Source organism: Hyposmocoma kahamanoa, unplaced genomic scaffold (genome assembly GCF_003589595.1).
Source record: "Hyposmocoma kahamanoa isolate Upper Pololo Valley unplaced genomic scaffold, ASM358959v1 102, whole genome shotgun sequence".
Lineage (NCBI taxonomy): Eukaryota > Metazoa > Arthropoda > Insecta > Lepidoptera > Cosmopterigidae > Hyposmocoma > Hyposmocoma kahamanoa.
The window spans coordinates 17,074,335-17,088,391 of NW_020653337.1; the positions used below are offsets into that span (position 1 = coordinate 17,074,335).

The 14,057-nt window shown below is 34.8% G+C and overlaps 1 protein-coding gene across 2 annotated transcripts; it reads right to left on the reverse strand.

Moving 5' to 3' along the window:
- Nucleotides 1-146: 146 nt before the first annotated feature.
- LOC113231542 (arf-GAP domain and FG repeat-containing protein 1) lies at nucleotides 147-13,819 on the reverse strand. Of its 2 annotated transcripts, none has more exons than XM_026465872.1 (6): nucleotides 13,650-13,819; nucleotides 13,061-13,573; nucleotides 11,881-12,020; nucleotides 10,795-10,860; nucleotides 10,586-10,713; nucleotides 147-2,935 (listed from the first exon to the last, which is right to left on the reverse strand). In XM_026465872.1, the coding sequence occupies exons 1-6, from the start codon at nucleotides 13,817-13,819 to the stop codon at nucleotides 2,885-2,887; spliced, it is 1,068 nt and encodes a 355-aa protein (XP_026321657.1). In that variant the 3' UTR covers nucleotides 147-2,884. The 2 variants fall into 2 exon arrangements, with proteins under 2 accessions (XP_026321657.1, XP_026321651.1); XM_026465866.1 differs by having other exon boundaries at nucleotides 10,586-10,716.
- Nucleotides 13,820-14,057: the final 238 nt, after the last annotated feature.

Here is a 14,057-nt window from a genome sequence, read left to right on the forward strand (position 1 = left end):
ATTCGACCCCCAGTTGAGTACCTAAGGCACATTTTGGTTCACAAGTTTCTATCGCAAATAGGTAAATTTTGTAGTAAATTCTCAGATTATCTTTTCCAAAGTTCTTAAGCTAGTGAATTTATATTCTACTAGCTGGGCATGCTTCCGCGGGGACGGCAAAGGATAACAATAGATTTAGTTCGCTGCATTCGGTTTTCAGAAAAATGCTGCTATACCAAGTCGTAATCTAATGTGACAATATTAAAAAATATAACAATGAATTCTAGTAAAACAGAGTCTCCAGTGAAGAGTATCGTTTAACATATTACTATATACGTATTCTCTCGAAAATCAGTCTAAGCAAAAAGTGTGTATGTTCCAAATTTGTGATGGAACTATATATAATGCCACCGTAATTATTAGGTGGGCAGGAATAATGTTTCCGCTTGACTTTGTCACTCCGACGTCAATTCGGCAGTAAGTAGTTTTCGACTGGAGAAACCTTCTCAAGTTATGTACGTCTCGAACTTTCGGTTAGCTGTAATAACAACGCAATATCTGCCAACTGAAATCTAGTAGCCTTCCACATATACAGTCACACTAGCAAGATTTATCCGCAGTGGGACTTTTGATAAAACAGCGTTGACGGCAGAGTGGCAAATCAGAGCGGAATCATTGCTACCTCCCCTCGCAAGTGAAACCACATGCTACGGTAATACATTGGAAGGAAATTCAGGAATGAATCATATTACTGTACTCAGTATATAAATTTGTACCTTAGCGCGTTCTCGATAATAAAACGACAGTTGCGCGATGACTTCGCGTATGCTGACGTATTGGGCAATCTACCACTCAACTAAATTATAACAAGACAAAAGGTGGAACCGCACTCAGTAGACTTGCACTACAGCAGAGCGAAGCGGTGCCAGCGCGGTTCGGCACGGCAAAGTTATTGTGTTACGCATTAAGCAATATTTACACGCAGCGAAACATAGCAGTCTTCTGCCATGGGCCAATGGATACGGACGTGATCGGCATAAAAGCGTGCAGTGTTCCGCGTTCAGCGAATAACGCATCACATACCAAAACTACAAACGTTCTTGCATCGTAACACAATATGGTGTAGAATACTTTAGAAGCAAACGTCTATATACGAGTGCACTATAAGACAGCCTCACGCGGTCAGTGACTTACAGATTCCCATTCGCATAGCGGATGACTCCGCTCTTTTCATATAATTAACGTTTTCTTGTCCAGTCAATGACAAAAACAACAAAAAATCAATGTTATATTTTTTTGGCCCAGTAAGCAGCCACCTTTATTCCCCCAATCTGTTGCCTTGTAGGACACAGTGGATATGGAAGCAAGTGAGACATGTGTGGCGGATCCGCAAGCACAATGTTTTTGTGTCGGGTTGATATATCTTCATTTCACCATATTATCACTACATCGGCAACTCTTGTAACTTGAGACGATTCAGGGATTTCCATATTGACCACTGCAACTCGTGCCCGGGTGAAGACTTGGGCTGGGGTAATAAAATTTGGCGTTTGAAGTTTGGCTTGCCAAAGTTTGCGCACCCATCGCCGAGCACTGGACTATCCATGCACCGCTACAGACGCGTCTGCGTTACCACAGACGAGCCTCTTCTTATGATAAAATTAAAGATCTTGAGAGGCCTCTTATAAACACATTAAAGATAATTACGTTACACCAATACATCAGGTACATTACCTTGGCATTGAAACAATATAAACAGAAGGTAACTTCCCCCTTACAGCGTTGTACTGCGCCAAAACAGGTCTGAGGCAACTCGTCATCTATAACACGCATTCACATGTACCTTCGGCCTGTGGTGTAACTTAATAAAAAATTTTGTTCGATTTTAACCTTAATATTTATTCATCGCTAATGTGATAGTAACGACCCTCAAAAATCGAGCAAATCTGTAGGCACTTTCAGGGTTGCCAATATTTGAACGCAAATTTATTGAATGAATACATCTTGTCTTAAGTGTTAATTTGAAATAACATCAATGTTAATTAAGTTTACATTGTTGCGACGGAAAGACTTTATCAAACCATCACTTAAACACAAAGCGCATTATTAAGATTGCCTGATTCAACATACACTTGACACTATAACTATAAAATAATTTAGAATAAAGCTAGGACCAACGTCTTCAATACTCCACAATTCATTCACACTATACTCTCTCGTGTTAATATCTAACATTCAAAATACTATAGCAATTTTAAAATACTGTGGTGTCTTATCTGCACACATTTTTAAAAGCCGAGTATAAACATTTTTAATCCTCAAGACCTTGAGATTATACAGGATTATACAAAAAGGTTCGACAATACTGCAGCTAAAGATTACTGACGATAACAAATAAATCAAGCAAATTTTTTTTCGTTCTCCACACAAAATAGTGTTATTAAATTATCACCAGTTGAAGTATGGTCGGATCTTTCGGTTTTCCACTGTACACGGAGAGCTCGAATTTAAAAATACACAATCGTGACGTGGCAGGAAATACTTTTACTTACTCGCCTTAGGTGAGAAAGTTACAATGTTAGTTCTCTTACAACTAATATAAGATCGATAAGACAATACTGTGAATTTTAAAAATGGCTTCTAAAAATATGTGCGAAAGGTTAGACACCTCTGTAATAAATTTCATTGTAAAATTTTAAAATTTAAGGCAGATTTAGGCACTTAAGTTTACAACCATAATAAGCACATTGTTGTAAGAATTCGTAAACAAATGATTAATAGTAAAAACTTGAAAAATATTAATAAATTATCCACCTACGTTTAAAATAAAAATTTGTAGCTCGATTTGTGCTTTTTGTTAATTTTGTTCTTTGATATCTTACTCGTAAGTTGGTTGCAGGGCTCATCAGAGAAATGGGTTTTTCGAATTCATAAATCCTCCGTTGTTTGTAGTAGGCTGAAAGAAGAGAAAGCAATGCAATTATTTCTATGTTTAGGTACCTACACTTATCAGTACACAAAATGAGAAATGATAATATGACTCTGTGTGACAATGTGCCAATGATAATATGGCAAAGATCGATCATATTCGAAACAACATAAAATACACAATTAATTAAATTTTTGTTGAATTGATATTCAATTATTTTTTGGGAAATTACTCCACTAATTTGTTATAATTATTAATACAAAGATAGAACACTCAGAAAAAATTCCTTCGATCCGGTCGGATTCGAACCGACGTCTTCTTGCATACCGCGCCAGACGCTATACCAACTAAGCCACGGAACGAACCAACGGACCTCACGAATTGTTCCATGTGCTTGTGTCATATCTTTGTATTTGGTTTTTCAACGACTTTTTAGTCGTAGCGCCATCTATGAGTGTGAGGAACGTCTATTATGCTTCTACTAGGCACTCTGCGTACAAATTCTAACAGCATCCTGAAAATATTTGCTGCCAAGCTAGATGCACCGATTTCTGCTTTATTTCATCCAGGTTTTCATGAAGTGATATAGTAGTCAGCTCCTCGAGCGACTTGTATATTTTCGGTTTTGAGCAATTATGTGCCTACTAACAACACACTTAAGTTTTAAATTGTTATTATTATTTTGTATTTATTACTCACGCTTTAAATGTTATTATTATTTTATATTACTAACAAGAAGACCCAAGACGTCTTAATTTAAGATTTATAATAATTATTCTTTTCTGCCCATCAGTCGAATAGTAAATACATAAAAAATAGGTATCACGATTACAAGTTTAAGGACCAACAACATTTTAATACAAATAAAATTGCAAAAAAAATCATAAATTGTTTCCTACTTAACACAGATTTACGGATATGAGCATCGGGTTCTCCACTCAATTTAGTATGAATTTTAAAACCGCGATAACAAATATTGTGTATTCAAACACTGTCACAATATACTTTAATCGTGTAATGTATGGTTCGTTGTCCGTATTTTGCGTTTTACGTATTACTTATACGCAAAACTCTGCACATTAGGAAGCTAAGAGTGCAATAATATCGCCCATTGTTTCCTGGCTGCTAATTGATAAGGATATCAGTATAGGACTATTTGTAAATGATACATAAGTGTTTAAAGCATCAATAATAGCGTTATTTCCTCACTTTAATGCGACGAATTATTGGATGATGAATGATGTTTAAATTCATCTATTTCGAGATCAACGTGGCAGTTGACGGCATAGATCCTCTCGTCAGAGAAGACCTGTCACTAATAGTTACAGGAGTTCATGCAAAACGGTACAGATAAAGGATCAGAACTGTTTGAATAGCATATAGGTGACCTTGTGTTATATGTACAGACCATGTTTTTAAAATAAGGTTTTGAGCTCTCATGAAAGACCAAAGTTTTTTTTTATTTCAGATAATAATTTAGGATTGAGTACCTAACAGTAGAGCTCCTTGTGAGTTTATCCAGGGTGCCACCTTACTTATTTCTGCCGCGAAGCGGTAATGTCAGCATTACTGTGTACCGGTTTTGAAAGGTAAGGGTACTGGTGAAATTACAGGCAGTGCCCCTCAGATTTTTGCGATTTAACGCTCCGAGTGGCACTGCGACTGTTATGGATAGATGTCGTGTAGCGTCAAATGAGGCGCAGGTTTTTTTTTTAATTTTTAATTTAGAAGTTCTAGGATCTGAGGATCCGGGATAAATGCCATAAAGCTTATAATTCCAAAAAGTGAGTGTTAAAATTAATTTTCAGCAGACAGCAGTGGGTGGTGACTTCTTGGCCTTGATGATTGATGTACGGAATCATATTGTAGCTACGCATACACAGGGAACTTTGTCGTAGATGGAACAAATTAAAAAAATAAAAAAAATACCAAAAAGAAATCCCATACTAAACCGATACCGAATGACCCGTTTTTGAAAGGAAAATAATCTCAGTACAAAGTTAAAAAAACCGACCTCAAAAGGACGTGGAATTACAAATAATTACCAAGTTTATTGAAATCGGTTACCGGAAAGTGCGCAAACCCGGATTCATCCCCTAGTTCGCCACTGTACGGGACTTGACACAGGAGATGATGAACGAAAATGAGATGAAAAACGCCTTGAATGAAAGAATAGCAAAATCAACCATTAAAATAATTGCTCATGATACTAAAATTTAGGCGCTATTTATAAAAATGAATCTTCATGCGTGAACAGCCACCCTTAGAGGTGGGTGATTTTCTTCAAAATTAAATGGGACCACTATGGAGGTACCCTCTTTCCAACAAAAAAGGATCATGAAAATTGGTTCACAAATACCGGAGTTATCGCGTAACACACATACAAAAAAACATACAGTCGTATTGAGAACCTCCTCCTTTATTTTCGGTTAATAAAAAATTTCACGAAGTAATGTGTTTTTTAGCAATACAATACTTTGTGTTATAATTATTATATTAACATATACAAGTACTTACACAAAGTAGGTACTTACGAAACAAATTGTTTGAACCATTGTTCGCATTATATTCTAGATAAGCGGGAGTTTTGTTTCAAACGGGAATAAGCATGATAATGTTATGATTGTTCCAATATTTTGCTACCGTTTGCAAAGACTGGAATACATGAACTCGTTTACACAGACATTCCTTGTACCATATCGAAAATTGTCGTTATCTTTTAGATAGGTTTTTAATAGTTTTCTCTGTCTTGCGACTATCTGTGATATCAGCCTATAAACCAATGAAAGAATTTTATCATCTACACTCGAAGTAAGTTACAAGCCGCCTTCCCGCTTCGATATGAAATGAGGCAACATTTTTCGTAAAAATAGGTTTAAGCGACTGTTACACATAAGAAATGAAACTAGTTTTTTCGGATCTAAACAGCGTATTTTTTTTCACAAACAAATAGTCAGCCGTGACCATGGTACCTATAAAGAACCCGAAATATTTGTTTATTCAAAGTAGCCTAAAAATACAACGGACCGCATTGGTAAATAAAACATTCTAACTCTCTATACAAAACTGTAAACCACGTTTTTTCGTATAATTTCGGAACTAATCCAAATGTGTACCACGTAATTTCCGCATTTCTAAACTTCCTTCCCTACATCGTTCGTAATGACAAAATAGAATGTAATCGATACCTAATTATTTAATAGTAGAATCAATTACACACATAAATTAGTGACGTTTTCATAACGACTGTAATTGTTAATTATAATCACGATACAAAATTCAGGGTGTCAGGAAATCTGTACCTACGGCAACTTTGAAATTGTTAGTAGTTTATTTTATTTTAAATATACATCACGTAAGGGAGGCTTATGTCCGGCAGTGGATGCGTGTAAGCTGATGATGATACATCACGTACGTTGCTCTGGTCATAAAGTAAATAAAGCACTTGTGTTATGGAAATCGGAAACAGCGACGGTACCACAAACACCCAGACCAGACACAATACAGAAAAATTAGTTTCTACATTGACCCGACCGGGGATCGAACGGGTCTTCCAGAGATGTGAAAACCGGTGTGCAAGCCACTCGACTACAGAGGTCGTCAAATTTTATTAAACAAGTCCTCAGGTCCTGAAAAGAAGTCTAGGTTGAGGATTTGTTTATTAGACCAGTCTGGTTAAGTCGTTTAATTCTGATGACATTACCAGCTAATAAGTCTGTCAATCAGCGTCTTTCGGTCAGTCAGCCATACGAAGCAGATCATCATCAAAAAAGATCACAGCAGTTACAGTACAGTTAACGTCAAAATCATTTTGAACATTCAACACTTCTCAGGTTTTCGCGGTTACTACATATTGGAAATGCAACTATTTTTTCCGATATAAAATCGTGTACATTTGTTTGTTCGTAACGATGGAAACTGTTAGAGCCCGAAAAGTGTTTTAATAATAATAAGACTACATTGGCATAATTTTTGCTCGCGTTGAAGTACAGGTGTATAGCCGGTTCTATACAGAAAGCCAATAGGTCTTTCTATACAATATTAAGATTTTACGAAGGAACTACAGAAAATACTCCTAAATGAGTAATAGTTTGTTTTAAGGACATAATAGATGGTTTTTATTCATTGCTTTACAACACCACTTCTAGAAAAAACAGTGTGGTTTGAGGTCATAATTTCGACGACAAAGTGCATTGTAATGGCTAACATTTCATTGCAATGTTTTATTAGTATTTTTGAGTAATTTGTAATACATCTCCTCGCTCAACAACAGTGTTAGATTCAATGTACTAATTATTAATCACTTTTGTATAATGTTATGAAAAAAAATTACATTTTTGCGAAAATGGCTGTGCTTTGGCGGCACTTCGATGATCGCCCAATTAAGAATTTTGTTCACGCATATGTCACCCTACTAATACCTAATCCATACTTTAAGCATGTGAGTAAAAACATATGCAGTTATATAAATAACATATAAACAATCTAATGGCAGACGAAAGGTTAGTAGGTCTAAAACGGCACAATCTATGCCAAATGTCGTCCGTGCGATAGTTAATTTGTGTTTCGTCATCCAATAAAATGCTAGGCACTTAACGCTTCTCCCGATTGAGGAATTAAATTATTATTATTATTTGTTCGAACTTTATTTATTTGTAATGTGTGTTGTGTTCACCAACATAAGGACTTACACTCTGTAATGTATACGTATATGAGCTTGTCATGTGTATTTGAATATTGTGTATTTCAAGATGTGTACCAAATTAAAAAAGAAAACGGTAACAATATTTTTATGAGTACTCTTAGCCTGCTACTAGACGGACTGTATGCGCGAAGCAGTCGATATTAAAACTCCATGCAGTCGACGTCTTGACTACATGCAGTTGATCACGACTGCATGCATTAACTGCAAACGTGCAGTCCATCTGTTGGCAGCCTTTTACAATAAGGCAGCTTTTGTAATAATATGATGGAATCAAAAATTAATATTTTTTAACAATTCTTTTTTTTTAATAAATATAAACTCCTTTTAACTAAGCATTTATTTTCAACTTAAATATCGCGCGCTATTTCTTTCACAGACCATTGTAACAAGCGGTATCATATCACTACTGAACACCGGTCCCTAATTGGTTTTGAACGACCGATCACACACTATGAACATAAGTTCTATGCATATGTATAAAACATCAATGTTATAAATAGAAAGTTACTAATCTCTAAACATCTGTACAGTCAATGTCAAAATGTTCCCGAACTATCAAATTAACCAAAAACATGAACCAATTTATACATCTGTATTTAAAAATGTAATACTCCATGAGAACTGAAAGATTAAAAACCGAAAACAAAAAAGTGGACCTCAGATTGATAATCATAAGCTTAATTTTTACAAATATTATAAGCACACTGAATGCACAGGTACATAAACCGCTATCAATGTATGACCGTCTTTATATAATTTATAGATTCAGGCGATACTACGCGGAAATCTATTTTCATTAAAATGACCTGTTTTGATCATTTTGATCTTGACTGTACCAAAAAACTGCGTAATGCCTAGATAAAGTAATACATGAGCTGTGCTTCATGCAAATATTTTTAAATAAATATATAATTTGTGAAACACGATAAGTACATTAATATGTATTTTGATATGCATATACATTTCCCTGAATAAAATATAATAGGAATATTCGCATCTAATAACTTGTTTGTTGAACTTTGTGGATTTTCCTTAATAATAACAGTTAATTTGTATTTTTCCTTATACAATATAAATAATGTTTCTAAAAACCAAGCACAAAGACCAAAACTGTGACCATGGGGCTCAGCATGGTGATGCTGACTTCCCTGAGAAAAACGAGCAAGAAACTCTAGGGGTTGCTCTTTTCAAATAAACTTAAATGCTTTGGAATACACTTGGAATTGAATTTGTGTGGAATTTAGAGCCATGTCGTCTTTCCATACATCTTTATCTAATACGTAGTCCTCCTATCCTATTGTATATATCTATCCTAATCCTATTGTAAAAACGTATACAGTTCTCCTTAAAATAATCGTTTACCTTAGTTAAACGAACTCATGGTGAGTTTGGCCTTAGTTCTAAGGTTGAATAAGAATAAAGGTTGATTTGTATTTGCTAGTTAAAATGCATTTTTATTGTATTGTTCGGCTTTTGGTTCGTTTGATTTATGAAATTAATGAAACGGTTCTTATCTTGGTAGTAGTAATACGGGAAAGTATTATTGCCCGTATTACTAGTGGTAGTACCACGGACAAAAACAATTAGCCGTGATACTACTAGGCCTGCCGGTAGTTACACGGGCGGCGGGAGATTATTATTGCCCGTGTAACTACTAGTAGTTCTGCTGGTAGTACCACGGGCAACAAAGAGATTTGATTTTTTTTTTATAAAAAGTTATAAATGTGATAAATTATACTTCTTTTCGTCTTTATTATTCTTCCGATGTTCGCTATACAGCCTTATCATTCTCTCTCTTCACGTCTTCCCACATTATAAAAAAACAGGGAAAAATAAAATGTATTCGTTTATTTTTTGTTTATGTGCTTTAGTTTGCCGACCCTGAAATTCACAACTGAAATCCGTCTGGAAATGAATTCATATTTTAAGATTAAGTGTAAAAAAGGGGAACGCGAACGTGAATCAACACAGATACTTTACTTCAAATTCACAAAGGCACGTTCATTTTGAATTACAATGGTTAACACACAGTGGTATGTTAACCATTTTCTATTTACGTCTTCGCAAAGAGGGCAACAGGTCAAAGCTCCCTCTATGATGTTCAATGATACATTAAAAAAATGTTGCAAAACACGATTTTTAATTCTGTTTTATCAATTTAAACGCTCGGATTAAAATTAATAAAATAGTCAACAAAGTGTTGAACTAGTAATAGACTTATTGGAAGAATGCTTGTCTTCTAAGTCATAAGTTATCCTTGTCATAACTAACGCATTTCCATTTTGGTAACTTTCGAGATATTGGCACATACTTTTTTTTTATCGTCGTCATCCTCGTGGAAGAAAAAATGTTTATAGCTCCATTAGATACAGAAAAATGTAACCCACATCCTCTATCGAATGGAGCAATAAACGTTTTTGACATAACTAACATATACCATTCTTCCATGAGGGTGAAATGTTAATTACGCTGATTTTGCTTAACAATAAAAAAAACTAAATAAGATATAAAAACTTGCTTACATTGGTTTTTAGATCTCGTGTTGCTGATTCCAGATGTTAGTAACCCAATTTCGCTAAAAATGTCGATTATGTTAGTTATGATAAGGAGTTCTGTGTTCTATCCCCACTGAATAGAATTACACTTCCGTTTGAAACGAAATTATGTTGGAAATGTACTTTGAGGAATTGATATATGATTGATTTTTACCAAATATTCAAAAATCTTTAGTTTGTGTCCTATTCCTGATTGTATCTGCACAATGGTTTTAACGCTAACTGAAAAGTTGAAGAAAATAAGAATACTACAACTCTACTACATAGCAACTACTTCTCTCGATAAGCTAAAGTGCTGTCTATTAATAGAGTGGAGTAGTTACTGCAGTAAGTCAATGCCGCAACCCTATGTTTTTGCGCCTTTTGTGTTTCCACTGATAGTACTCTTCCACTCCTAATACAACAAATTGAACTCACCATGAATGGATTTACAGGCACAGGTGGTGAAGCACTCCAGCCTCCATTAAAGAAAGGATTCTTATTACCAAATAGGTCATTGGTTGCTGAACTTTGGAATGGATTTTTACTATTTACATTATTACTTTCTTCTGAAAAAATAAACGTTGTTAAGGTAAACACACAATATCATATAATTACTTAAATTAAAAAAAATCTAATTTCCTTACCCATATTTTTGAAGTTTTGTTGCCTTAATTCAAGATCTAAATCTGCTAAGGCAGCGTAACGATCATCTGTAATAGAAACTTACAATATAATAACATTGTTTACATTCATTTCTCCTACACATTCCTATGGAAAAATACAAATAAACTCATCAGTATTATTTATAAATTCCTTGAAACTGACAATAAATGATCAATAAAAATATTTTATAAATAAAATGCTAACCATGGTAAAGAACTTATTGTTCAATAAAAAAATCGGGGAGTTTTTTTTTAACAATCGCTTTATGTATATTGCTAGAGGTATGACTCTGTTGTTCTATTTCAATGATTAAAATACATTTATAAAAATTTAAGCATAGCTTAAGTAAACATAATGCGCTTTGAGTGCCAACAAAGTTTAATCCTTCTCTGATCTGAAAACTGAATTACACAGATAAATTCAGTACATAACAGTAAATAACTTTTGCTTTGCTATTACATTCTGAATACAGCTGTATTTCTAAGCTATTCCGCACAAAACGTACTTATTAAAAAAAGCCATACAAAGAAATAACTTTGCCAGTGTTTTTGGCCATTGCAAGGATTTTTTATGTTACTTAGTGATGGGACCAACAAGTGGTGCGCCTGATGGTAAGCGTCATGCCTGTCCATAACAGTTGCAGTGCCGTTCAAAGGGCACTGCCGCTGCGCCTGTCACCCTGAGACATAAGTTGAAAAGACTCATGTGCCTGTAATTTCACCAGCACCTTTACCCTTCAAATCCGGAACGCAGTAATCCTCGCATTACTGCTTGGCGGCAGAAATAGGTAAGGTGTAAGTACTACCCTTAACGAACTTTTTCACAAGGAGCTCTATTCCATTAACCTACTATGGATACATAGACTTAAGCCTCTAACATATGTTAACCCTTAGAATGTTGTAGGTATCAAAATATTAATTATATAGTTGGTGACAATTTCTATGTAAAGAAAATATCAAAGTACCAGATAACACTAGTTAAATAGTCCCAAACCATTGTATAGTTGTAAAGGATGCACACACTAATACTATTGTCCAACATAAATTGCATTATATTGTAATACTTACTGGTTGTTGTAGATATAGGCAGATTCAAGGCATTAAAGGCAGGCATAGTCATGGACGGCTGAGATACGAAGTTATTATTTATGTTGTTGTTATACTGACTACTGTTGTAAATGTCAGCAGTGGAAAAATCTACAGGAAAACTGGAAAAAAAGTGTTTTTTTAATTGAATGCATGCTTAGCCACAATTTCACATGATGCAAGCGACAATGTGTCTGATGACAGTACAAGTTTCTTACAAAAATGCCTCTTCACTCAAGCCTTAGCTAAGAAACATATATATGCCGTACAATATCACATTCCTTTGCCATATGCAAAAGGAAGGAGTAAGTAAAGCAATTAGTGTAAATAAATGGTGTATGAATTAAGTAAGTCTCGTGGACTTTCTAATCAACCTAAGAAGGAAGAGTGGTGGTGAAAAATCATCGATCTCATTGTCATATTCCATCAGGTAAGATGGAGGTCAAATGAGCACTTAACACTTAACTAATTAAAAAAAATAAAAAAATTATAAAGTTCCTGTTATTGTGCCTATGTTAAATGTTACTTAATGGATCTATATACCAATTAAGAATAAAGACCGTAGATGCATGATTGCAATGACAAAGAGACTTTCTTTGCCACTGTCCGAAGTAAAAGTAATAAATAGTAGGTGAGAAAATCAAATAATTTTTTCTTTCTGTAGATATTGACAATAGAATGTTACTAATGATGGTCACAATAGATCAAACTAACTTTTTGCCCTGTTGATGCTGATGTTTATATTTGTGAAGACCAGATAGTACTTAGCGACTGACACAGCATTATCAGTGATGTTGTACAAGTCCTAGCAATCAAATTACTAAGCACATTTATACACATCTTATCCATATACATAATATGCAACATTTATCTATGTTGTAAGTAATATGTAATTTCTTACATACAGATTGAGCAATTCTGAAAAATTGTTGCTAAATTTCATGTTAAAGAAACATAACAAACAGAACATCTTTAAATTATTCAAATCAGCCTCAGACAAAAATATGTATTTTAAGCCAATGATTTCCACATACAAAATACGGAAAATATAGTTGTTCACTTATTTACACTAAAAATAAAAATAAATATATGAATATGGTCAATATGTATTGCAAGAGTAAATAGAACACCAGAAAATAAGTAAAAACTTATTTAAACTTACTCAGGTACTGGTGCTGGAACAGCAGATGCTGCGACGGAGTTCGCCGTTACAGTACTAAGCAGAGCAGGCGAATGAAAGTTGTTCATTGGCCTCGCTACCCTATGACTCGTTTCATTCACCACTGGTAGCAAATTATTCACCACTTTTGCCGTATTCAGCATAGTGTTATTGTTAACCGGAGCTTTCGATGTCTGAGGCGAAATTGATATCAACGGAGTGCTATTTGCACTACTTCCGGTCTTCGTTTTCGATTTATTTTTCGTCGAACTTCCATTGGTTTGTGACACGGGAATCGGTAACTGCTCCAAATAGTAACGCTTCTTCTCGTATTTATCGGACATAAAATCCCGGACGCTCTGTTCGTCAGTAAAGTTCACACTTTCACCCTCGTACAGGCCTAGCCACACTCGCCTACAGTAATCGTTACCCCGTGCTTTTATGAATTCTATCTCGTCCGGGGTAAAAGTCGCCATTGATATGGACTTTACGCGATGTGGTGGCGTGAGGCCACGCCTGAAATACAATACATTACAAACACTGTTTGTTGATCTCATTTCAAGCACAAAAGCTACGCAGAAAGAGTACTTACAGCATTCCCGAACATTTTGAACACACAAAGGAGCCAATTGTTGTATTTACGTATGTAGGCCCCCTTTGGTTGCAGTCTAAACAATACTTATTTCCATTTAAAGAAATAAGTTCACGTAAAATTTCTAAATTTTTATCGTCTTGCTTCCGACGGTTTGCAGTTGCAGCCATTTTTGTAATGTTTGTCACTTCACTTCACTTTTTATTTTTATGGCTCCATCAATATTGGAACTGATGATTTTGCCAATGTCACAGTTGAAAGAAAAAAAACGAAACAAAAAAAAAAAAAAATTTTCGCTAAGCTCTAATAGGACATTAACCGGTGTTGGTAAGTTGGACTACGGGAGTACTCAATTGAGAATGTAAAACAAAACAGCAAAACAATATTTATAAATATATGTTATTTAAG